Genomic DNA, 27,802 nt, shown 5'->3' with positions numbered 1-27,802 from the left:
GACCAATAGGTCACAACTGTTGACCAAATGCGGAGGGAGTACCGGCAACCCCTCCTGCTTCCCCCAGCCTCAATGAGATACAAACGGACGCTGGTATCTACACATAAAAGCTGGAGTGTGCGCTCCGAAAAGAATACTGATTTATTGATATATAACTATGTGACATGCATATTCATTAGTTTAGATTCATCATAGGCATGGATTACATTTTCCCAGCAAAACAACATAACATAACTTTTATTCTCAAAACAAAAAGCAGTTTCTTTTCCAGCAAAGCCTAATCTCTCCTTTTAAGATATAACATTCCGAGTCCTTGAATCTTCTCTCAGAGTCTGTTACGTAAAGAAGTCTGTTTGTGCACTTTGCAAAGAAGAATGAATTTCTATGATTTTCTATCCATTAGAGTTAACTTTTTCCTCACAGGAACAAGATGTAATTTTAAGTGAAACCATACGTTTTACCATATAGTGTAATAGAGAATTCCAAATGCGGAAAAATTGGAAAAAAAACTTCGATAACACTATTGTTTTTGAGATATTTTAGTCACTGTGTTCACTATATGGTAAAACTGATGTGTCAATGTGATGCCTCAGGTCGGTGCAAGTTCGTAGACACCAAACATGAAAAGGTTTATTTTTATCTAAGAGGTTAAAAAAAAACAGAAGTTTGTCCGAAATAAGTGATGTACGTTTTGTGCCATTTTCCGTGACCTATACCGTTCTGATTTTTTGGGATCTATGGCTCAGTGACAGCTTATTTTTTGTGTTTTGGGCTGATGTTTTAATGGTACCATTTTTGCGCCAATGCTACGTTTTGACCGCCTGTTATTGCATTTTGTGCAAAATATGCAGCAACCAAAAAACATAATTTTGGCATTTGGAATTTTTTTTGCCACTTTTCTATTTACCAATAAGATTAATTCATTTATATTTTGATAGATCGGGCATTTCTAAACGCAGCGATACCAAATGTGTGTATATTTTTTATTTTTTTAACTCTTTAATTTTTGAATGGGGCTAAAGCAGGATGATTTGAAGTTTTATTTATTTATTTTTTTAATTTTTCAAAACTTTTTTTATTTTACTACTACCCCTTGGGGACTATAAGGATCAGCAGTCTGATCACTCATTTATTTCTCCCGATCAGAGCAGCACTGCTGAGAACGGGAGAAATGGTCATCTCTTATAACCTGGAGTACTCGGCTGCTGGTTAAAGAACCCGAGTCATGTGAGCTACAGGAGTCATCACATGACCCTGTGCTAACATGACAACCACCAGATCCACGTGATTACGTCACGTGACTTCCGGTATCGGGCGGTGAGCAAACTTCTACTGCCATCGCCATTAATATGGCGCTTTCACATCTTGACAGCGCCATTTAAGGGGTTGACAGGTACGGGTGGATAGCGATTCCACTTGTACCTGCTAGGCACACGTCAGCTGTACAAATCAGCAGCCCACAGCAGTAGGGGGGGATTGACACTATGATCGCAGGGACATAATCTTACTGCCTGCGGTCGTTAATGGATTAAGGATCCGATTTCGGTACTCAAAATGAAAGTCTTTCACCGATATTTCCAAGAAAATCCTATTACGTTGGATGTGCAGAAGAAATGTTCGTGGGACCTTGGACCCTTTTATTTTTAAGATTAGTAGCATTGTCTCACACTTATCTGTCACAAGGAGGTTTTTGCAAGCATCACCAACTGTTATGGCGGCATCAGGATCTGTGGAAACCGCAGATTCTTGCACTCTGCCTTCTAACCTCTCTGATGTCCGTGATAAGCGCAGGGAGTCTCAGGTGTCGACACACAGACTTGTAGTTCATAGGCGGACTAGCAAAAGTTAATCTCTGCTGGTCTGCTTGTTAATCTCCTTAAGTCACATGCTATGGGAGAGACACTCCCCTCCTATGCTGGCTGGACACTTCCATTAGTGCCAGCTTTAGCTTGTCTATACTGGTCTGGAGAGGTGGTTTGATCCAGACTTACTGGTGGTTGATGTGCATTATTGTTGTGAACAATTATGGTGTTAACCGTTGTTGTCCTTTGGTTACTGCCTTACTTCTCTTGCTTTTTTCCTTACTGTTTGTTGCTGTGACTCTGCAGTGTGTCTGAGTTTCTGTTTTCCTTGGTCTGTCTTAATCTGAGCTTCCATCACACTCCTGCCCCTTCCTCCTTTGGGGGGGTTGTTGTAGTGGAGTACAGATTAGCTCTGGACAGGTGGACAGGAGTATAGCCAGGCATGAGACACAGGCAGTTCCAAAATTAGGGGTAACCCTGAGGACAGGGATAGCCTAGGGTCCCATTACATGAGAGACAGTATAGGAGCCCCCTGTCCCTTGCTATCCTACAATCACATCGTGACATTATCCTAGCGGTATGGCATGGGGTAGCGATATGTCAGAATATTCTTAAACCACTGTGATATATTTACACAAATTTTCTCTTAAAATACTATTTTACAATTTGAACAAAATATAAAGACTTAGTGAAATATGTGTCTGTTTTTCATACTTATTCGAAATATTTTATGAACAAAGGACCAATAAAATACATATAAAAATGGGGTTCTCCTTTCTGTAGGATTTAATTTTCATTTCAGACACTTTTTTTTATTTGAGATTCAGGCTGAAAATAGTTATTCTGACTGGCAGCAGCTTTTTTATAGTTACATAGGATGAAAAAAGATCTAGGTCCATCTAGTTCAACCTTCCTCCATGAATTATACATTTTGTCACAAAATCATTTATAACTGACAATGTTATGTACTGAGGAAATCATCCAGCCCTTTTTTATAAGTTAGGATAAATCCAGCGAGCCAGGCTTGTAATGAATAAAAAATATTTTTCTTTATTTCAAATGTAGATTAAAAATCTTTTTCCATAGCAGCATAGTACAAATACAGGCAGAGATGAGAAAATTACTGCTGTAAAGCGCACGGTAAGACGCGTTTCGGCTAAACCTTTATCATTGCCATTCATGGCAATGATAAAGGTTTAGCCGAAACGCATCTTGCCGTGTGCTTTACAGCAGTAATTTTCTCATCTCTGCCTGTATTTGTACTATGCTGCTATGGAAAAAGATTTTTAATCTACGTTTGAAATAAAGAAAAAGATTTTTTGTTCATTACAAGCCTGGCTCGCTGGATTTATCCTTCCTTTATATCAATTGCTGGCAAGAGCTCCTGCCATTTATCCAATGCTGAGCACCTATATGCAATAGCAGCCTATCTATTGAATCAACTTGGTAAGCTGGCATTTTTTCTTTTTTCATTTTTTATAAGTTGTTATGTCTGCCATTACTACCTCTTGTGGTAGGGCATTCCATAATCTGAGTGCTCTAACTGTAAAGAACCCTTTCCTATTTAGCTGCCGGAATTGCCTTTCTTCCACTCGCAGTGAGTGCCCCCTGGTCCTTAGTATTGTTTTTTGGAAAAAATAAGTAATGTGCTATTCCTTTGTATTGACCACACATGTATTATTATGCATTATTCATTTATTTTTCATTTATTTTACACATTGTCTACCCCATAAGGTAATTGTGTATCCCATCAAGAGATTCCACTATTTTAAATACAGATTTTTCCTCTGTAACTGGGGCTGATATAGTGGTCCCAGTCACAAGGCAAATTAAGCTAACTGCCTGCATTACAGCTCTGATCGGAGTCTGTTGAGACCCAGCACTTCCTGCTCCCTCTGAACACTGCGCAAACACATGATTAGTGCTGTATGTTTAGTAATCAGGAAAGTCATGCAGTTTCATAAAAATGTAGACCTATGTTAGCTAGTTTTCAAAAGACAAAAGTACCTTGGCATCATCGCTGTGGTAAAAATAACCCGGCAATATGATTCTTCAGGTTAGCACAATTTTATGGCGATATCAACATATTTAAGTTGTTTTATTATTTAATAATAATAATAATAATAATGATATTTAAAGCAGGGCTTTATCATTTTTTTTAATTGCCTCAAGGGATGAGCGGACCAGTGGAAGTTCTGGTTTTCCAGGTTCGGCCGGACTTTAGTTAAAAGTTCAGTTGGGATCCGGACTTGATGCGAACTTGACCAAGAACCCCGAACCCTATATAGGTCAATGGAGACCCAAACTTCTGTCCTGTAAAATGACCTTAAAATAGTCGTAATAAGGGCTAGGGGGCTGTAAAAGGAAGCAAAATGTGAGCAATTGTCCTACAAACAAATGTGTATAAGGAATAAATTTTAAAAAATACCTATGTGCAGTCCCGCCTATTACTGATAACGAGGACAGGTAAAGCAGACAACTGTGGGCTGTAGTTGTTTGCTTTACCTTGGCTGGTTATCAAAATAGAGGGGATTCCACACTGTTTTTTAAAATTATTTAAATAAATAATTTTAAAATACGGCATGGGCTCCTCCCTATTTGTGATAACCAGCCAAGGTAAAGCAGACAGCAGAGTGCTGGTATTATCAAACCACACCCATTGAAATTACCAAATGGGAAAAAGAGTGAAAATACTGCTATAAAAATTCTGGAACAAATTTTTGATTTTAAAACACAGGTTCTTTATTAAATATGAAAAAAAAACAAATAATTAATTTATAATAATAAACAGGGAAAACACACCTCAGAGGGACAAATGCTATGCCTGCAGTGATGAAATGCTGAAAAAAAAACATTTAGGACCACCATGTCGCAATATTTGGACAATAATAAATGTTCTGCAAGGAGTTTGTATGTACTCCCCGTGTTTGCGTGGGTTTCCTCCGGGTACTCCGGTTTCCTCCCACACTCCAAAGACATACAGATAGGGAGTCTAGATTGTGAGCCCCAATGGGGACAGTGTTGCCAATGTGTGTAAAGCGCTGTGGAATTAATAGCGCTATATAAATTAATAAATATTATTATTATTATATAGACTTAGATGTCAAAAAAAGATAACGGTAAATAATCAATTAAATATATTGACAAAAGTCTACAGAAAATTACACTTCAATGAAAGTGCTTGGTGCCTGAAAAAATGCCTATTATCAAGGTGACTAAGGGGTACTTTGCACGTTGCGACATCGCTAGCATCGGCTAGTAATGCCGAGCGCGATAGCACCCGCCCCCGTCGCACATGCGATATGTGGTGATTGCTGCCGTAGTGAACATTATCGCTACGGCAGCTTCACACACACATACCTGCTCGGCGACGTCGCTGTGACCGCCGAACAATCCCTCCTTCAAGGGGGAGGTGCGTTCGGCGTCACAGCAACGTTACTGCGACGTCACTAATCGACCGGCCAATAGAAGTGGAGGGGCGGAGATAAGCAGGACATAACATCCCGCCCACCTTCTCCCTTCCGCATTACCGTCGGGGCGCAGGTAAGGAGATGTTTGTCGTTCCTGCGGGTTTACACACAGCGATGTGTGCTGCCGCTGGAACGACAAACAACATCGTACCTGCGGTCGACCTGACATTATGAAAATGACCGACACTACACAGATCACCGATTTACGTCGCTTTTGCGATCGTTTATCGGCGCATCTAGGCTTTACACGTTGCGATGTCGTTACCGGCGCCGGATGTGCGTCACTAACGACGTGACCCCGACGATATTTCGGATACGATGTCGCAACGTGTAAAGTACCCCTAAATGTAGCAGCATAAAAAAACATACTATATATTTGAAATGCCTATTATCAAGGTGACTAAGTGCAGCAACAAAAACAGATATGTACTCAAATTGCATAGATCATAGTTGAAAAAAAATATATATGTATATGCTCACTATATATTGGGATATACAAATCCTCACAAATAGCAATAGTCACCACAACACTTTAAACAATAAATAGACTATAGCTATAAATAAATAATAATAAATGGTCAGTTGAGATAATATCTTTACATTATATCTGCAAAAAAAATTTTTTTACAACAAGGTGCTTGATGCCTAAAAAAGTGCCTATTGTCAAGGTGACTCAGTGCAACAGAATACACAGATATATATTTAGATTACACAGATGATAATTATTAAAAACATAGCAAATATGCACATGTGTGGAACACTATAGTATGATGGTATGATTACAATGAGTCATATACTGTACAAATGCATATCACTGCTCTCAATATATTGGGATACACAAATCCTCTTAATTAGCAGTGATTGCCGCAACACCACATCAGACTGCAGTGTAACATTACACAAAAGCTGCCTGTCCCTCCACCCTGTCGAACGTTTCGCACTGCTTTTAAAAAGGGGGCGTGTCAGGGTGGGAAGACGCTGCCTGTGATATACTTGTGAACCGCCCATGGAATGTGCTAATTAGCGGGAAGGGGCAATCAAAACGTACCGCAGGTGAATTCAGCTTTCTAATAGCGCATGAAGCCGTCGCCGCTTACCTCCCATATGAGACGTCTGAGTTGCGCGTGCTGGACCGCAAGCGTGAAATGCTCAGACCCATAATGCATGCAGCCAGAAGTCTGAAGAGTGGAGAACAGCACATGCACATTGCCTGTTGTGATGTACAAATGCGGAGAACAGTGGATGCGCATAGCCTATTATGATGTAAGATGGACTGCATCCGCTAGACCAAGGTATTGAAGTGAAATGAAAAATAGTGAAGTATGTAATATAAGTCCAGAAGAGGACAGGCGCTTAGGACACACTATGTAAGAAAAAGGGGAATAAATATTAAGTAAATATGCATGCAGTTACTCAAAGGAATGCCACCTCATAATAAATATTAACAATCAAAAGACCCCAAAACGTCCCCATATAGCACATTGGAAAACTTAACAAATGTAGAAAAATTCATGCAGCAATGTAAACTGTTTTACAAATAAAGTGTTTTATCAAGAAATAACAACACATACATATATTATAACACTTTTACAATTCCCTAATTAAAGAAAGTGTTTTCCTTTCACTTCCTCTTCATCCAGCCTTTCTAGTCTTGGTTGTCATCATCCAAAAAAGAACCCTTGATGATGATCACATCACAATAGCCAGAGATTATAACCAACTTCCATTATCGTAGCCCTGAATTCCAGCAGGAAATGTATAAAAATGATTTGTCTAAACTCAATAAGAAATATACACATTATTAATATAACACAACACAACTTATCAGGCTGGGAAGGTCCATGGTTATTTGGCCCCTCCCAGCCTAAAAATAGCAGCCTGCAGCCACCCTAGATGTGACGCATCCATTAGATACGCCAATTCTGGCGCTTTACCCAGCTCTTCCCAATTGTCCTGTTGTGATGGAAATCGGAGTAATACTTCTGGGGTTCATCATAGGAACTTAGCCTTACAGACAGATGCTTCTGGAAGATCTTTGGACCTGGTAGCTCACTTTGAACTGTTATATCAATGTGACTGAAATCTCTTACTAATGCATTTTGTAAAATGTCCTAATATAAATGTATTATTTTACTTTTTCAGACCTGTGGAAGAAGAACTGGCGGTAGGTGCTGAGTACTGTAGTAACTTGACTGATTTGCTTCGGCAGTCTGACTTTGTAATGATAGTTGTCACGCTGAACTCAGACACACACAATTTGATTGGACGAGAGGAACTTCAACTAATGAAGCCCACAGCCCATCTTATTAACATCAGTAGAGGTATGAATGGTTGTATTTATAAGAGTTTAACTAAAATTCATGCAGATGTCAAGCATTCTCCCACCTAACAAACATTTTTTTTCAATTTACCCTAATTTAGCGGGTTCAGTCAACTGTAATACAATCTATTTGGAGGCATTAAAGGGAATCTGTCAGCAGGATAAACCCTCTAAACCATTTATATGTTTATGTAGCTCTTTCAAAGATATGTCTGGCAATACCTTTAGATGGCCCAGTCCCGCTTCCTCTTGCTTGACTAACAGTTTGTATTCTGTGTGACTTCAAGGAATGGAGCCATAAGACAAGCAGAAGGAGGCGGCGCAGGGTGGGGAATAGAGCTGGAATGACAGAGGCTTCAGAGTGACAGCCTCATTTGATTCAATTCAAATGCTGATTTCTCAATAACTGAGGAATGGACTGGACATGTAAAGGTATTGCTGGACTTGTCTTTGAAAGAGTTTTATATATACTGTATACTATATATAATATATATATACATATATATATATATATATATACACATGGCCAGCTTTAGGCATGTGCGACTTGTGCGGCCGCACAGGGCGCCGACAGCCATGCTTCAGGGGGGGCGCCGCAGAGAGGTAAGAGGTTAATTTCCTGTCTCTCTGTGCGGGAGGACGGCCGGGTGCCAGCCTCCTTTTACGGGCGTCTGGGTGCCTGCCTCTCTGTGCGGGCGGCCGGGTGCCTGCCTCTCTTTGCGGGCGCCAGCTGCTTGTCCGTGAGGGTGGCTGGCCAGCTGCCTGCCTCTCTTTGCGGGCGCCGGCTGCTTGTCTGTGCGGGTGGCCGGCCGCCTGCCTCTCCTTGCGGGTGCCGGCTGCTTGTCTGTGCGGGTGGCCGGCCGCCTGCCTGCCTCTCTTTGCGGACGCTGGCTCCTTGTCTGTGCGGGCGCCGGCCACTTGTCTGTGCGGGCTGGCGGCCGCCTGCCTCTGTGCGGGCGCCGGCCGCTTGTCTGTGCGGGCGGGCAGCCGCCTGCCTCTCTGTGCGGGCGCTGGCCGCTTGTCTGTGCGGGCGGGCGGGCAGCCGCCTGCCTCTCTGTGCGGGCGCCGGCCGCTTGTCTGTGTGGGTGGGCAGACAGCCGCCTGCCTCTCTGTGCGGGCGCCGGCCGCTTGTCTGTGCGGGCAGGCGCCGGCTGCTTGTCTGTGCGGGCGGCCGCCTGCCTCTCTGCGCGGGCGGGAGGCCGACTGGCTGCCTCTCTGCGCGGGTGGTAGGCCGACCGGCTGCCTCTCTGCGCGGGCGGGAGGCCGACCGGGTGCCTCTCTGCGCGGGTGGGAAGCCGACCGGCTGCCTCTCTGCGCGGGCGACCGGCTGCCTCTCTGCGCGGGCGACCAGCTGCCTCTCTGCGCGGGCGACCGGCTGCCTCTCTGCGCGGGCGACCGGCTGCCTCTCTGCGCGGGCGACCGGCTGCCTCTCTGCGCGGGCGACCGGCTGCCTCTCTGCGTGGGCGACCGGCTGCCTCTCTCTGCGGGCGGCTGGATATCTGTCTTTGCGGGTACCGGTGGCTGTGTGGAGCAGGGCGGTGTGGCTGATGTCCCAGATGCTCGGTGTTCAAATGATGGTGTCCGGGGCAGCGCGTGTGCAGATGGAGCCCTTAGCTCAAGATCTTGTCATTGAACTGAGAGCTCAATCTTCTCCGGAGGCTATTTCTTTGAAGCCCGCACCGCCGACAGAGCATCTGGGACACCCGCCGCACCAGCCTGCTCCACACAGCCAGCACAGCTTCCGCTGCCAGCACAGCTTCCGCTGCCAGCACCGCCACACCGTTCCCACCGACGTGCCTGCGTCCTGTGACTCTGCTCCCTCTCCAGTAAGACAACAATGGAGTATAAGACAGACCCCATTTTTTTAATCTCTAAATTTGGGGTGCGTCTTATAATCCAGCACATCTTATAAAACCAAAAATATGGTATGTGCTTTTGTTACCATCAAGGATATGTGATTGTGTTCCTGGAGTGGCATCATTTTCATGCAAGGGGTGTTTGTGTGTATGTGTGTGTGTGTGTGTGTGTGTGTGTGTGTCCTTACATAGTAGTATATTAATATGCACCATTACTGTAAAATGGCACGTTCTTGAAGCATAACCACATACACCCTTTGTAATAAAATGATGCCTCACTCCAGTCCATAAAAGGGAAGTCCACTACTTGGACAACCCCTTCTCATTCCCCTTGTTTGCTACAGAAAAATAAAGAAAGCTATACACCCCTCCAATGCAGCCTCGGTTCCAGCGATGTCTAAAACTGCGTTCCAGGGACATCTGTGACATTGTTATGACACAGGAGCCCCAAAAGCAATCAGCGCCGGCTTTCTGATGCCCACCTTTGGACATTTCGGCAGAAATTCAGTGTAGCGCTCACATCATGCTCAGATGTCTGAAGGCGGAGATAGAGACACTGGGCGCTGTTTGGTCAAGAGGCCTCATGGAACGCAGCTTTAGACATCGCTGGAACCGAAGCCGTACCGGAGGGGAGTATAGCTTTATTTATTTTTCTGGGGCAAACAAGGGGAATGAGAAGGGGTTGTTGACATCCCTTTTATGGATTGAAGTGAGGCATCATTTTTTTACAAAGGGTGTATGTGGTTATGCTTCAACAAATGGAATGAATAAGGGTTGTCAAATTTAGTGGACAGCCCTTTTAAAGGGGCTGTTCTTTTAGTAAATGTCTAACCTAAGGTGTAGGTTATTATAAAGAAATTATAATGCTGTTACGCAAACACCGTAAATTAAAAAAAAAACCTCTGGGAAAAATCACTCCAAAAATGTTTTTTAGTCTTACTGAAAACACAAAAATTGAATAAAAAGCCAACAAAAGTCATATTTGAAGGAATAAGCCCTAAAAGCTCTTTTGAACAAAAAAATTAAAGTTACAGCTCTCAGAATATGGCGATGCAAAAAGAAATTAATTTTTGTAAAATATTGCTTTTAGTGTGCAAATGTGACGCCCTGGCAAAGCCAGGTTGTCACAGAAAGAGTTAATCCTCCTTGGTAATCTGATCTCACACCGGTGCAGCAGGACAAACCACAGCCCCCAGGGTAAGAGAAAAGCAGAGCAGAGGGGAGGGGCTGGAGCAGAGTGTATGGAGAGACAGACAGAAGAGGAGTCTGGAGTTGTAGCTCCCAGGCTGAAAGTGAAGCGTGCTCCGAGAGGGCCGGGACAGGCTGCGAGTGAGGAAGGGGCCAGAGGTAGCCGGGCAGGGTAGTGGCCCCCAGGTACCTGGGTGACCCGGATCACTGCAGGGGAGTGGATTCCCCGTTCCCGGCTGAGGAGAGGAGGAAGAGAGTGGAGAGAGAGGCACCTGGCTGCAGGGAAAGAACAACAAGGGCTGCTGCACCGTGTGTGGGACACTAACACCCCGTACTGAAGGCTGCGGACACCGGCAATTCCTAGTTACCAGTGACTCTGTGTGAACTACTTGTGAGTACGCCCGTGCCCTCGGGCACCGCACCGCAGCACTGCGCCCTGCTCCCTGCTTACCCCATCACCGGGCCCCGGGACAACCAACCCCCCTACCCACGGAGGGGAGAAATAACAACCAAGCTGCTCCCTGTCACCGCTCCCGGGATCCCCATAAAGAGCAGCGGTGGTGTCCACAATCACCACAACCGTGGGTGGCGTCACGGACAATCTCCCTTAACAAAACCCCTTTTACTGTGGAGCCTGGGATCACAGACCGGGTCACGCCACCGTGATACCCACAGAAGTGACCCCGTGGCCCGGATCTGAGTACCCCCTGGTCCCCGGGCGACACATTTGGCGTCACGAACAGGATCGAACCAATCTAGTTACCTGGAGGAAGTGCGCCTTATTCTGGACTGTCAGCGGTGATCCGCTGCAAAAATTGTGAAAGTCGCCATCTTTGCCGACATTTTGGGCGCGAAAATCTCCCGCCCAGCGCCTTCTTCCCCAAGTGGTGGGCGCGAAAAAGAGGCTCTGCCCCCTGAGAACGCGGGCGGAAGTGAAGCTCCGGAGGACCGGAAGCGAAAGGAAAACTTTAAAAGTTGCTGAAAGCACTGCTCCCGAGTACCAAGGGGGAGCAGGAGGAAGGAACCGCAGTTCATGTGACCAGGACTGTAAAGGCAGGGACGCCAGGACTTTGCCTAATTCCGTTCCTGGACAAGCAGTAGCCGCAACCCCGATGACATCTTACCCGGCTCCGGCAGTCCGCCCAGCCGCTACGGTGATGACGTCGGCTCCAGCAGTCCGCCCGGCCGCAACGGAGGTGGCACCCGATTGGAAATCTGCCCCAGATGTGGCGCCAGCCGCTCCCAGGTACCCCGTCATGGCTGCGGAGCAGCCGGAGTGCACCTGCAGAGAGGAGGAGCAGGCCAGTGAGAGATGGAGCCCTCGGCAGTTAGCGAGGCCGGTTGTAGCCGGCGCCGAGGGCATCCAAGTGGGCCTGGCTTCTGAGCAGGAGGCAGAGCACGGAACCCGTGCCCCACACTGGGAGTGGCGGCAGCAGCAGTGGTAGTGGAGCATGGACGGCTACCCACAAGTTAGAAAGTTGACTGTTTTATGGACTGTCACCCCTGTTGAACGCCCTCAAGTTCAGGAGGAGGCCATCTGCTCCGCAGGTGTGGGGTGGCAGAACGGTTTAAAGTTTTAGAAAACGTACCTCCCGATGTGGGAAGATGTATGATTGTAATGTGTTGATTTTTCCAGTTTTAATAAATGTTGGTGGCCAGACGGCCCGAGGACGGGCCGTGTTTTACCAAGGGGGTGTGTGACGCCCTGGCAAAGCCAGGTTGTCACAGAAAGAGTTAATCCTCCTTGGTAATCTGATCTCACACCGGTGCAGCAGGACAAACCACAGCCCCCAGGGTAAGAGAAAAGCAGAGCAGAGGGGAGGGGCTGGAAAAGAGTGTATGGAGAGACAGACAGAAGAGGAGTCTGGAGTTGTAGCTCCCAGGCTGAAAGTGAAGCGTGCTCCGAGAGGGCCGGGACAGGTTGCGAGTGAGGAAGGGGCCAGAGGTAGCCGGGCAGGGTAGTGGCCCCCGGTACCTGGGTGACCCGGATCACTGCAGGGGAGTGGATTCCCTGTTCCCGGCTGAGGAGAGGAGGAAGAGAGTGGAGAGAGAGGCACCTGGCTGCAGGGAAAGAACAACAAGGGCTGCTGCACCGTGTGTGGGACACTAACACCCCGTACTGAAGGCTGCGGACACCGGCAATTCCTAGTTACCAGTGACTCTGTGTGAACTACTTGTGAGTACGCCCGTGCCCTCGGGCACCGCACCGCAGCACTGCGCCCTGCTCCCTGCTTACCCCATCACCGGGCCCCGGGACAACCAACCCCCCTACCCACGGAGGGGAGAAATAACAACCAAGCTGCTCCCTGTCACCGCTCCCGGGATCCCCATAAAAGCAGCGGTGGTGTCCACAATCACCACAACCATGGGTGGCGTCACGGACAATCTCCCTTAACAAAACCCCTTTTACTGTGGAGCCTGGGATTACAGACCGGGTCACGCCACCGTGATACCCACAGAAGTGACCCCGTGGCCCGGATCTGAGTACCCCCTGGTCCCCGGGCGACACACAAACGTCGCAAAGTATAAAAAAATTGTATAAATCTGGTATAGTGTAATCGTTCTGACCCGAAGAATAAATCAGTCATCACTTTTATCGCATGGTGAACTGAGCAAAAAATTGAAAAGAATAAGCAAATCGCTGGTTTTCCCTAAAAAATCTGAATAAATAGTAATCAAGAACTGGTATGTACCCCATAATAGTACCAAAAATCCTTCAGCTTATTGTGCAAAAAATAAGCTTCCACATAGCCCTGTTCGCTCCAAAAAGAAAAAAGTTACAGTTCTAACAATATGGCAACGAAAAAACTTTTTTTTTTTTTTTTATAAAAAAAAGCATTTTCACTGTGTGATAGAAGCTGAACAATATAAATCTGGCATTACTGTAACAGCACCAACAAAGAGAATCTGTCAGCAGAGATTACTGACTGCATCCGTTCTGACATATTCTAAGATTTAAGATTTTAGGCCTGTTTTGCATGTCAATGAAAAACAGACGTTTTTCACTGACGTGTTAAAAGCGCATGTGTCCCTCTGTGTGCCGTGATTCACAGCACACGTGGGTTGTCAATGTGCAATCCGTGATACATGATAGCACATGGAGATAAACTCACCTGCCCCCGCTCCTGCTGTCCATGGGGCTCAACTCTCCGGCTCTGCTGCATCTGGCCGCCGCTGTGTCTCCCCTCTGCAACCACTTCCTGGTCTGCTGTGCCATGCATAAATGAATATGCATGACAGTAATTAGCCGGGCAGGAAGCAGCAGCCAGCAGAGGCCGTAGACAGCTGGAGAAGTTGAATGTAAAAATCACTTTATGTTCAATGTCCGTGTTTTTCTGGTACATGTTTCATGGATCACACCATAGTGTGGTCTGTGGGACATCAGTGATGCCGGAAAAAAGCGGACATGTTTCTGTGCGCAAAAGATAAAGCGTGTGAGCAACAGGGAGTACCTGCCTAAAAAAGCGCTGCAAATACACCATAGCAAAGGGACATGATGCACAGCAATTTCAAAATGATTTTGCTGTGCACATGTTCCGTCTTTGGTTAATTATTTTAGCTGCTGTAGGCTTCAAAAGCCATGAAACGGCTAAAAGAGGTAACCTTCTCATTCGTGGGGCGTCTAAAATTGGAAGAAGCCACTCGCTCTATATACTTAACCCCTTAACGACCCATGACGTACTAGATACGTCATGGATCGTGTGCCGGTAAGCCCCGCCCCCTGCCGCCGGCAGGCGGCGGCGAGACGCGCACATATCAGCTGTTATCAACAGCTGATATGTGTGCCGGCTAGCCGCGGGTGGAATCGCTTCCACCCGTGGCCATTAACCCCTTACATTTCGCTGCCAAAGTCTTGGCAGCGATATGTATATGGGCGCCGCCATGACAGTGACTTACCCCGCCCCCACCGGAAGTCACGTGACATGATCACGTGACTTTCGGCGGTTGCCATGGTAGCACAGGGTCATGTGATGACGCCTGTAGCTAACATGAGTCACTTCCTCTCAATGCCGGAATACAGCCGGCATTGAAAGTGAAGCAGCAAATCTGCAGTTCTCAGCTCTGTAGCTGAGATCTGCAGATAGTGCAGAGCGATCGGATTGCTGATCGCAATAGCCCCCGAGGAGGACTAGTAAAATAAAAAAAAAAAGTAAAAAAAAAAGTTTTAAAAAATTAAAAAAAAATAAAAAAACCTAAAAGTTCAAATCACCCCCCTTTCACCCCATTGAAAATTAAAGGGTTAAAAAAATAAAAAATACACACATATTTGGTATCGCCACGTTCAGAAATGCCCGATCTATCAAAATATAAAATCAATTAATCTGATCAGTAAAGGGCGTAGCGGCAAAAAAATTCCAAACGCCAAAATTACGTTTTTTGGTCGCCGCAAATTTTTCGCAAAATGCAATAACAGGCGATCAAAACGTAGCATCTGTGCAAAAATAGTACCGTTAAGAACGTCAGGTCGAGACACAAAAAATAAGCCATCACTGAGCCTCAGATCCTGAAAAATGAGAACGCTACGGGTTTTGGAAAATGGCACAAAGCGTGCGCCACGTTTTTTGGACAAGCTTGTGAATTTTTTTTAACCCCTTAGATACAAGTAAACCTATACATGTTTGGTGTCTACAAACTCGCACCGACCTGAGGCATCATACCCACACATCAGTTTTACCATATAGTGAACACGGTGAATAAAATATCCCAAAAACTATTGTACAATCCCACTTTTTTTGCAATTTTTCCGCACTTGGAATTTTTTTGCCGTTTTCCAGTACACTATATGGTAAAACTTATGGTTTCATTTAAAAGTACAACTCGTCCCGCAAAAAACAAGCCCTCATATGGCAAGATTGATGGAAAAATAAAAAAGTTACGCCTCTCGGAAGAAGGGGAGCAAAAAACAAAAACGCAAAAACGGAAAGTGCCCAGGGGCTGAAGGGGTTAAAGGACACAGAATACAGTCATTGCATAGACACCAGAAATGAAGCCAGTAACAACGGCGCATACATATAGACTTTCAGGATGTTTTTTGCAAATGATTTTTATTTTTTTTTAAATAACTAAATTGCAGTATGCTTAGGGCGAGGCTTTTTTTGTCATTTTACAGTACATGAAAAAAACAAATGCAGCAGAAAAGCAATACAACCGGGCACTGGGGTCTTGTGATCTGCAGCCAATCAGCGGCTGCTTCACTATCCCTCTTTCAAAACTGTAATCCAGAAGAAATGAGAGATGCTGCTGGTTTATGACTTCCTCTGGAGGTCAGTTTTATCTAAAGGATGAGAGAGTAAACCAGCTGCTGATTGGCTGCTGGTCGCCTGTGACATGGCTTGGGGGCACCAAAGGGTAATTTGGCACAGGGCGCCATTTAGCCTAAGGCCGGCTCTGTATATATATACTGGGTTCAAATCCCACCAAGGATACTATCTGCAAGGAGTTTGTATGTTCTCCCCGTGTTTGCTTGGGTTTCCTCCGGGTACTCCGGTTTCCTCCCACATTCCAAAGACATACAGATAGGGACTCTAGATTGTGAGCCCCAATAGGGACAGTGTTGCTAATGTATGTAAAGCACTGTGGAATTAATAGCACTATATAAATGAATACAATTATTATATATATAGTACAGACCAAACATATGGACACACCTTCTCATTCAAAGAGTTTTCTTTATTTTCATGACTCTGAAAATTGTAGATTCACATTGAAGGCATCAAAACTATGAATTAACACATGTGGAATGAAATACTAAACAAAGTGTGAAACAACTGAAAATTTGTCTTATATTCTAGGTTCTTCAAAGTAGCCACCTTTTGCTTTGATTACTGCTTTGTACACTATTGGCATTCTCTTGATGAGCTTCAGGAGGTTGTCACCGGAAATAGTTATCACTTCACAGGTGTGCCCTGTCAGATTTAATAAGTGGGTTTCTTGCCTTATAAATGGGGTTGGGACCATCAGTTGTGTTGTGCAGAAGTCTGGTGGATACACAGCTGATAGTCGTACTGATAGAATTTGTATTATGGCAAGAAAAAAGCAGCTAAGTAAAGAAAAACGAGTGGCCAGCATTACTTTAAGAAATTAAGGTCAGTCAGTCCGAAAAATTGGGAAAACTTTGAAAGTGTCTCCAAGTGCAATGGCAAAAACCATCAAACGCTACAAAGAAACTGGCTCACATGAGGACCATGGCTACCACAGCATCTTGCAGCGACATGCTATTCCATCCGGTTTGCGTTTAGTTGGACCACCATTTTATTTTTCAACAGGACAATGACCCCAAACTCACCTCCAGGCTGTGTAAGGGCTATTTGACTAAGAAGGAGAGTGATGGGGTGCTACGCCAGATGACCTGGCCTCCACAGTCACCAGACCTGCACCCAATCGAGAAAGTGTGGGGTGAGCTGGAGCGCAGAGTGAAGGCAAAAAGGCCAACAAGTGCTAAGCGTCTCTGGGAACTCCTTCAAGACTGTTGGAAGACCATTTCCGGTGACTACCTCTTGAAGCTCATTAAGAGAATGCCAAGAGTGTGCAAAGCAGTAAGCAAAGCAAAAGGTGGCTACTTTAAAGAACCTAGACTATAAGACATATTTTCAGTTGTTTCACACTTTTTTGTTAAGTATTTCATTCCACATGTGTTAATTCATAGCTTTGTTGCCTTCAATGTGAATCTACAATTTTTAGAGTCATGAAAATAAAGAAAACTCTTTGAGAGGATGTGTCCAAACGTTTGGTCTGTGCTGTGTGTGTATATCTATCTATCTATCTATCTATATATATATATATATATATATATATATATATATATATATATATATATATATATATAATGTGTATATATCACAGGTACAAACATAAAATAGGCAAGACACCTGGTAAAATTGAATAATCCTCAATAAAATATTACAGTGCAGGGAGGTATAAGTATTAGAAGTTGGGTACTGTATATTTTTAACCCCTTGAAAGCATTTTTTTATGTACTCATTGTATATTTCTTAATCCGCAGTAGTAATTCTTGCTGGGGTTGACCTTATTTAAGGCATAAAAATAAGGCACAAAAATAAATTATAGTGGTTAGGAAAAATATTGTATAGGTATATGAGTATATGGTTGCATAGCAGCAGTGGTAAAAGCCTACTGATGAAATACCTTATAAAGGCAACAATATAACCCAAAAAGGGAATAAATTGTAAGGTAGTGAGTCAAAGAACAATGAAAAAAGGAAAGAAATATACAATACCCAATATGTAAATGATTCTGCACTGAGAGGCTAGATAGCCAGGATTCTGCCACACCAGACGTGCGTATATGTGGAGGCATGCTGAAGTTAGATGCTCCTGACTCATTTGGAGTGTCTGATGGGCGATGTACACCTCCATTTGTTATGCCACAAATCTTACTCCTGTCAGGCACCTGAGTGTTATGAATCGGCGGCGCCGTTGCCGCAAGCAGCCTGCTGCGGTTCTTGTTACGCCCAGGCGCCGGCCATCGTTTTTGGCCATGCTTCGGGTTGTCCAGCTGGCTGCTTCCTCCTCCACGTCTAAGTGTGGAGAGGTGGCTAGTGCGCATGTGTGTGCCGATTTACCTCAGCCAGAGCCTAAGTCCAGTGTTTCCCATAGTGAGCATGCTCAGCCTGTTAGTACCTTTTCTGAGGCTAAGTCCTCAGTTCAGGCTACTGAGCATGCTCAGGCACTTAGTGCATCAGAGGCTAGGTCCAGTAAGGACCTCATTGGGCATGTCCGTGAGGTGGTAGGCCCTAATAGGCCGGCAAGCATCAGGTTAACTGATGACGTGGCCACTCCGGACTGGCTCGCGGAGGCCCGCTCCTATGACACGGCACCTCACCATTGGTCATCAGACAATGACTGGTGAGGTGTTTGGGGTGGGGCTACTATGAGGTCATCAGTGACTTGGCGGTTACGGATAGGCCGCTGGTGTTGTCACTGATGACATGACACTCGGCTATTGGCCCCTGGATGTGCCATTGTGGTCCACCCTGGGTTTGGAGTGGACCCTAGGTAATAAAAGGGGATGGAAACAACATGGAGGTGCACAGTGTTCTCATGTGCTCATACAGAGCACACCTCCATGTTTGGAGCCTCATTGCGGCATAAGCTTTTAGATTGGAAGCGATAGGCAGGGTTAGGCGTCCGGTGCTTGTCACGCCAAGACACCCGTGGGTCAGCACGCTAGAGTCAGGCGCCGGGCTTCCACCTCCTACCGTCCAGTCCTGCTTGTGCGGCTCAGTGGAGTCAACTGGATTGTGGCTGCTGCGCCACCTGTCCGGTTGTGCCCCTTACGCACACGGACAGCGTAAACCAGGACCCCCGTGGCGTGAACAGGGTGAGTGGACCCTGTGACGCTAACAGGGTTTACAGTCTCCTGATCCAAGTGCTATTTAACTTGGATCAGGCCCCTATTATTTCAGAGCCACCCAGCTCTGTACTCTCTTCCTAACCTTTGGGTTGACAGTAGCTCCTTTGTCTTCTGAAGCATGGTGGGCCCCGACTGGCAATTGGGATATATACCACGTTATCCTAATCTGCCAGTCGCCCAGTAACACTTAAGTGAGATTTCTGGGATAGTGAACACCACAGCTTATCGTGAAATAGACGAGCTATAGCATCTTGTCCCCGCTGCACTCCCATCCCGCACCAGATCTGACGATTTTGTCGGAGCTGGGAGAAACTGGCAGGAAAAGGCCAGTAGTCCCAAAATATAAGTCCAACATTGAGTTGTGCCTACATTTTGCGACTTTTCAAAACTTTTAGGTCAGAAATCTGGCATGAAAGCTTTGATAAATCGGTCCAAATCATGTTAAAGGGATTCTGTCAGCCCAATCTGTACCTGTACCTTTATTTTGTTTTCACCAAATTCACCTATTTTCACATCATGTCTATTTTAGACGTTGACGTGTTTTGATTTTTTTTAGTTCTTCTCTATGGGCAGAGGTCAGGGTTTCCTGATGTTTTCGCCTGATTCATCATTTGTGACTTTTCAAAAAGTTGTGAAATTTGTAACAAACATACTCCAGTCTTACCCTTGAGTGATTCAAAGTAAATTAAACATTTTTTTGTAGAGTTTTTTTTATAAAAATGTTACAAAAGAAGGGAAAAAAAAAGGAACTGAAATCAACAGCGCTTCTGTTGGAAATATGTGCAGGAGGTGGAAAAAACTAAAGGGTACTTTACACGCTGCGACATCGCTAGCGATGTCGAGCGCGATAGCACCCGTCCCCGTCGTTCGTGCGATATGTGGTGATCGCTGACGTAGCGAACATTATCGCTACCGCAGCGTCACACGCACATACCTTGTTAGCGACGTCGCTGTGACCGCCGAACAATCCCTCCTTCAAGGGGGATGTGCGCTCGTCGTCATAGCGACGTCACTGCGGCGTCACTAAGCGGCCGGCCAATAGAAGCAGAGGGGCGGAGATGAGCGGGACGTAACATCCCGCCCACCTTCTTCCTTCCTCATTGCCGGTGGAGGCAGGTAAGGAGATGTTCGTCGCTCCTGTGGTGTCACACATAGCTATGTGTGCTGCCGCAGGAACGAGAAACAACATCGCTACGTACGAGACAACGATTTTTGGTTTTAGGACGACCTCTCCAAAACCAACGATTTTTGTCTCTTTTGCGATCGTTTTAGGTTGCTCGTATGTGTTACACGCTGCGATGTCGCTAACTGCGTCGGATGTGCGTCACAAACACCGTGACCCCAACAATAAATTGTTAGCGATATCGCAGCTTGTAAAGTACCCTTAAGAACTATGAAACTTACACTGTGAGTGGCTGAAAATCACTCACAAACACAACCAAGCATTCAATGAATTGTAATGAGCCTGCAGTTTTCACCCGGACGTCTGCCTTGATGCCACAAAATGAGCACTGAAAAAAAAGCAAAAATTTAAGCGCCAGCTGACAATTCATAAACCATGGAAGGTGATGGTAGAAATGAGGAAACTTACATGGTAGGGTGGAGGCAGGTGGCCACCAAACTCTATATCCTGGTGCAACGAATCCCTGTCAGGAGTATCTTCACTATATAGAGCTCACACTGCTGGATTTCATGTGGAGCCTTCAGCTCTATATCTGAGTCAGGATGCTGGGTCAGCAGAATTGTAACGCAGCTGCATACCATTAACTCCTCTTGTTGCGGGTAATGATGGATCACTTCCACGGACATCATTGGGAATAGTGAAAGGAGATTTTTAATGTCAACATAAAAACATGCACAAATACGACACGTTTACAGGGGAGCCCCCTTCCTCATGCATAAAAACATATACAATAAAAAACAGAAAATGAATTTTGACTCTTATGTAATTGGTCTTTATTAGAGATGAGAGGACTCAAAGATAACTGGGACCGGTGGGTTCCTGTTATCTTTTTTTTAAATCCAGTTCCGGACTGGAATCCGTCCTCATGTAAGTCTATGGAGATCAGAAACTGGAGATTAAAAATGTTGGTAGAAGGGATGGCAAGATAGGAGCATGCGCGGTGTATTTACCGATGCTCTGTCATGGCAGCAAGCTGCTTCCAGGTAGCACCCACCCGCACTTGTGATTGGTTGCAGTTAGACGTGCCCCCACACTGAGTGGCAGTGTGTCAGCTGACTGTTTCCAATCACAGGCGCTATGCTTGTCTATATTGTAGGCCGAGGTCACACTGGTCACACTGCGAGAGCATCGGATGTGATATGCTCATGACCCTCTGCTCATGCTCTGCTGAGAGCGTGAGTCGAGTATCATGTGACTGTGATCCGATCCTGCGATCGGATAACAGCTGCGGAGGAGAGGGAGGGATTCATCCACCCATCTCCTCCATTGTCAGCCTGTGTGTATATCACACTGTACTTGAATGTCACCAGTATAGTCCGATGTTTTTCCCACACTCATAGCTTGTATGGGTGCAAGTGATAGAAGACTCGCAGACAATCGCATCATGCTGCAATTTTTTACCTCAGTCCGATTAGTGCTGAGGAAAAACTCAAAAGCAAAAGCATTGTTTTACATGGGGCCAAGTGCAATGCGAGATTTTCTCACATTGCACTCGTGCAATTCATACGTCAGTGTGACTCTAGCCATACAGTGAAAATAAGTAAATAAAAAAATTGGCATAGGGTCCCCCCATATTATAATATCTAGCACAGATAAAGCCCATAGCTACAGGCTGCAGCCCCCAGCCCTGCACTTATCTTGGCTGTGTATCAAAATAAGAGACTTTTTAAAAAAAAAATATTTAAATAAATAATTAAAAAAACAGCATGCAGTCCCTCACAATTTTTATATCCAGCCAAAACAAAGCCCGACAGCTGGGGTTGGTATTCTTGGACTGGAAGTGCTATGGTTATTGGCCACCCCCCCAGCCTAAAAATAGCAACCTGCAGCCGCCCAGGATTGTTGCATCCATTAGATGTGACAAGCCTGGCATTTTACCCAGCTATTCCCGATTGCCCTGGTGCGGTGGCAATCTGGGTAATAAGGAATTAATTGCAGCACACAGCAGGCACTAAGTCCTATATTAATGATGGCTTGTGTCTATGAGAGCCCCCCATCACTAGTCTGTGAAATTAAATAAACACAAACACCAAAAAATCCTTTATTTGGAATAAAATAGAAAAAACACCCTCTTTCACCACTTTATTAACCCCTTAAATACCCCTGCAGGTCTGACATAATCCACACGAGGTCCCATTACGATTCAGCTCTGCTACATCTCAGTCACAGTGAGTGGCCATACAGCATGACTGCCCGCTGTGAGTGCAGACAGACAATGACTTAGCCGCGATGATGTCACTCAAGTTATTTGCAGTCACAGGTGTGAACCTCCAGCGTCATCATTCATCGCAGCTCAGTCTCTGTCTGCACTCACAGCGGGCAGTCACAAAGCTGAATGGCTGTGGGACCTTGTATGGATTACGTCGGACCTGCAGGGGTGGATAGGGGGTTAATAAAGTGGTGAAAGAGGGTGTTTATTCGTATTTTATTCCAAGTAAAGGATTTTTCTCTGTGTTTGTGTTTTTCTTTTTACTTATAGGATTAGTGATGAGGGGTCTCATAGACCACTACCCATCACTAATTTTGGGCTTGATGACAGTTGTGCGCTGTTATTAACCACTAATTACCCCAATTGCCACTGCACCAGGGCAATCGGGAAGAGCCGGGTAAGCGCCAAACTTGTTGCATCTAATGGATGCGGCAATCCCGGGCAGCTGCAGGTTGCTATTTTTAGACTGGGGGGTCCTAATAACCATAGGCCTCCCAGTGTGAGAATACCAGCCCCCAGCTGTCGGGCTTTATCATTGCTGGGTATCAAAATTGGGAGGGACCGTACAACAGTTTTTTTTTAATTATTTAAATAATGAAAAAAAAAAAAAGCTGCATGTGGTTCCTTTTTGTCATGCTGTATTAAGGCCCGTTTCACACGTCAGTGAAAAACAGTGACGTTTTTTACTGGCGTGTAAAACACGCACATGTCCCTGCGTGTGCCGTGATTCACGGCACACGTGGGTTGTCTAAGTGCAATCCGGGCTCCATTCTCCGTGGCCCGTGATTGCACTTAGAAAACAACTCACCTGTGCGCGCTCCCGCTGTCCATGGTGCTGATCGCTCCCGCGGTGCAGCATCCGGCCGGCGGTGACCCCCGCAGCAGCTGCTTCCGGGTCGGCTGTGTCGCGCATAATGAATATGCGCGACAATAATGAGCCGGCTCAGAAGCAGCAAGCTGCATGGGCTGCAGAGGACATCGCTGGACGCCGGGTGAGTTAAAATGTTTTTTTATTTTCAAAGCACGTTTTTTTCTGGCACGTGTTTCACGGACCACACCACTGCGTGGTCCGTGGGACATCAGTGATGCCAGAAAAAAATGGACATGTCTCCGTGCGGCAATCATGCACACGCGGGTACGCCGCACGGAGACACGTGCAGTGAAAAATCACTGATGTGTGAGCAGACCCATTCATTATAATGGGTCTGCGTATGTCAGTGATTCTGGTACGTTTTAAAAAAAGCACAAACGTCCCAGAATCACTGACGTGTGAAAGAGGCCTTACTGGTAGTTCATGCAGTGTAACAAACTCCACTAGATGGCAGCAGAGTGGAGAATGAGCAGAATAATCCTGCACTGAAGCAGACCAGTATAGGTACAGCGAAGTAACCACTAAGTAGCAGTGGAATAGACAGAGAGACGGGACGATGCCAGAGACAAACAAAGTACAGTTATGTCCAGAAATATTTGGACAGTGACACAAGTTTTGTTATTTTAGCTGTTTACAAAAACATGTTCAGAAATACAATTATATATATAATATGGGCTGAAAGTGCACACTCCCAGCTGCAACATGAGAGTTTTCACATCCAAATCGGAGAAAGGGTTTAGGAATCATAGCTCTGTAATGCATAGCCTCCTCTTTTTCAAGGTACCAAAAGTAATTGGACAAGGGACTCTAAGGGCTGCAATTAACTCTGAAGGCGTCTCCCTCGTTAACCTGTAATCAATGAAGTAGTTAAAAGGTCTGGGGTTGATTACAGGTGTGTGGTTTTGCATTTGGAAGCTGTTGCTGTGACCAGACAACATGCGGTCTAAGGAACTCTCAATTGAGGTGAAGCAGAACATCCTGAAGCTGAAAAAAAAGAAAAAATCCATCAGAGAGATAGCAGACATGCTTGGAGTAGCAAAATCAACAGTCGGGTACATTCTGAGAAAAAAGGAATTGACTGGTGAGCTTGGGAACTCAAAAAGGCCTGGGCGTCCACGGATGACAACAGTGGTGGATGATCGCCGCATACTTTCTTTGGTGAAGAAGAACCCATTCACAACATCAACTGAAGTCCAGAACACTCTCAGTGAAGTAGGTGTATCTGTCTCTAAGTCAACAGTAAAGAGAAGACTCCATGAAAGTAAATACAAAGGGTTCACATCTAGATGCAAACCATTCATCAATTCCAAAAATAGACAGGCCAGAGTTAAATTTGCTGAAAAACACCTCATGAAGCCAGCTCAGTTCTGGAAAAGTATTCTATGGACAGATGAGACCAAGATCAACCTGTACCAGAATGATGGGAAGAAAAAAGTTTGGAGAAGAAAGGGAACGGCACATGATCCAAGGCACACCACATCCTCTGTAAAACATGGTGGAGGCAACGTGATGGCATGGGCATGCATGGCTTTCAATGGCACTGGGTCACTTGTGTTTATTGATGACATAACAGCAGACAAGAGTAGCCGGATGAATTCTGAAGTGTACCGGGATATACATTCAGCCCAGATTCAGCCAAATGCCGCAAAGTTGATCGGACGGCGCTTCATAGTACAGATGGACAATGACCCCAAGCATACAGCCAAAGCTACCCAGGAGTTCATGAGTGCAAAAAAGTGGAACATTCTGCAATGGCCAAGTCAATCATCAGATCTTAACCCAATTGAGCATGCATTTCAATTGCTCAAATCCAGACTTAAGACGGAAAGACCCACAAACAAGCAAGACCTGAAGGCTGCGGCTCTAAAGGCCTGGCAAAGCATTAAGAAGGAGGAAACCCAGCGTTTGGTGATGTCCATGGGTTCCAGACTTAAGGCAGTGATTGCCTCCAAAGGATTCGCAACAAAATATTGAAAATAAAAAATGTTTTTTTGGGTTTGGTTTATTTGTCCAATTACTTTTGACCTCCTAAAATGTGGAGTGTTTGTAAAGAAATGTGTAAAATTCCTACAATTTCTATCAGATATTTTTGTTCAAACCTTCAAATTAAACGTTACAATCTGCACTTGAATTCTGTTGTAGAGGTTTCATTTCAAATCCAATGTGGTGGCATGCAGAGCCCAACTCGCGAAAATTGTGTCACTGTCCAAATATTTCTGGACCTAACTGTACAATGGGGAAATTAAAAAGACGAGAGCAAAGGTCAGTAGCCGGTCAGAAGCAGAGATTTCAGAGGGGAGAGACTGAATCCGGTCAGGAACCAGTGTAAGGGGTGCTTCACACATAGCGAGATCACTACCGAAATCGCTGCTACGGCACGGTTTTGATGACGCAACAGTGACCTCATTAGCGATCTCGCTGTGTGTGACACTGAGCATCGATCTGGCCCCTGCTGCGAGATCGCTGCTCGTTACACACAGCCCTGGTTCGTTTTCTTCAAAGGCGCTCTCCCGCTGTAACACACAGATTGCTGTGTGTGACAGCGAGAGAGCGACGAAATGAAGCGAGCAGGGAGCAGGAGCCGGCATCTGGCAGCTGTGGTAAGCTGTAACCAGGGTAAACATTGGGTAACCAAGGTGGTTACCCGATATTTACCTTAGTTACCAGCCTCCGCAGCTCTCACGCTGCCTGTGCTGCCGGCTCCGGCTCTCTGCACATGTAGCTGCAGTACACATCGGGTTAATTAACCCGATGTGTACTGTAGCTAGGAGAGCAAGGAGCCAGCGCTAAGCAGTGTGCGCGGCTCCCTGCTCTCTGCACTGTGACATGTAGCTGCAGTACACATCGGGTTAATTAACCCGATGTGTACTGTAGCTAGGAGAGCAAGGAGCCAGCGCTAAGCAGTGTGCGCGGCTCCCTGCTCTCGCGGTTATGATCGCTGCTTCGGCTGCTGTGTTTGACAGCTAAGCAGCGATCATAACAGCGACTTACAAGGTCGCTGTTACGTCACAGAAAATGGTGACGTAACAGCGACCTCGTTGTCGCTGTCGCTTAGTGTGAACCAGCCCTAAGTCAAATACTGGGGAATCCAAACACACAGAGAGATAAGGAGCAGGGAATGGTCAGGGAAGGTAAACAGACACGAGTAGGGTCAGGTACATGCAGCAGGACAGATAATGAACTCACCAGTGCCAGCTACACATGCTGAAGCCGATCAATATAACTGGCACTGCACACAGGTTGCAGTACAGAGATATAGCAGGCCGGAAGCAGGAATGAGGCTGGGGAAGTTAACCCCTGACATGACCAGAAACAAGGAAATCCCTGCTTGGATCATGATACTCTTATTTTGATAAACAGCCAAGATAAGTGCAGGGCTGGGGGCTGCAGCCTGTAGCCGTAGACTTTATCTGTGCTGGGTATCATAATATGGGGTGACCCTACGTCAATGTTTTTATTGTTATACCACGACATCAGGCAGATGCTATTGTGCCACCCCTGTGCCAGCAGCCGAGCTGCTCGGATCCGGGAGTTTGGTGGCTCGAGGGTCCTCGTGCGGCCACTCAAAAATGAAGCGGAGGAGATATTTACAAGGGAGGTTATAAGTTCGTGACGCCACCCATGGTATGTGGTAATTTAGGAGTACTACCGCTACAATTGGGAGTACCCAGGGATGATGGAGTGGGGCAGCCAGGTGTTGTGACCCTCCACGGGTAGGGGGGGATACCCCGAGGCTCGGTGATGGTAGGGGAGCGCCGTTGGGTGCAATGGCGTCACTTGCGTACTCACTCAGTCCATCAAACTGACACCGACAACTGGTAAACCAAAGTTCTGGATACCGCTGCCGCCGAGGGGGAGTTTAGTTCGGGTCCCGTCCCCGATGGTGTTGCCTGGTGATCCGTGACCTGCCTCCTGGCACTCCAGTTGCTTTTTTTGGTGGTCCCGGTAGTATAGAACTTGCCGAGTCCCGCTCCCCACTATGGCTAAGTGTGGGAGCTTGCTGTCAGGGTTCACGCTTGGGATTTTCTCGACCGTTTTGAGTGGAACGTCCTATCCCCCTCGTTGCGCTAGTACCCTGATTCTGGAGTGGGTAGAAAACGGCTCTTGAAGACTCCGTTCTCTTCGGGTAAATTGTCAGGTTGCCTGAAGCTACTTCCTGACCTAGGGTCCACGTACCCCGTCGTGCCTTGGTCCCAGCCCGGTGATGGTGCAAGTCCGCTAGCTATCCTCCTCGACAATTCCGTGCCCCTTGCCACAATCCCCTGCGACCGGGGGTCCAGCTCCTTTAGGCCCAGACCACCGTCTGCTACCTAGACTGTTTTCCTAAGAGCCCTGCTCCTGACCTCCGCTCTCTACACACTTCTCCTCACAACTGACACCCCTGACCTCCCTTCTCCAACCCCCCAGGTGGGCGACTCTATTCCACTCAAGCCGTCCACTGGTGTGTTTGGTTGGTATGGTGCAAGATGTATCTAGGGTTTTGATTAGTGATGTAGGCAACACCATATATTAAGGAACCCAAAACCAAGA

The 27,802-nt window shown here is 46.0% G+C and overlaps 1 protein-coding gene across 2 annotated transcripts in view; it reads left to right on the top strand.

The window, feature by feature from the left end:
* Nucleotides 1–27,802, top strand: part of LOC142243089 (putative 2-ketogluconate reductase) — a 73,766-nt gene that overhangs the window by 37,066 nt on the left and 8,898 nt on the right. For both annotated transcript variants that reach the window (XM_075314669.1, XM_075314667.1), the window contains exon 4: nucleotides 7,415–7,593. In XM_075314669.1, coding sequence (XP_075170784.1) covers nucleotides 7,415–7,593 — 179 coding nt within the window. The remainder of the gene's footprint in view (nucleotides 1–7,414; nucleotides 7,594–27,802) is intronic.

The sequence above is a fragment of the Anomaloglossus baeobatrachus genome, chromosome 6 (assembly GCF_048569485.1).
Source record: "Anomaloglossus baeobatrachus isolate aAnoBae1 chromosome 6, aAnoBae1.hap1, whole genome shotgun sequence".
NCBI classification, from domain to species: Eukaryota; Metazoa; Chordata; class Amphibia; order Anura; family Aromobatidae; genus Anomaloglossus; species Anomaloglossus baeobatrachus.
The sequence above is the reverse complement of the archived record's forward strand: the minus strand, read 5'-3'. Positions and strand labels throughout refer to the sequence as shown.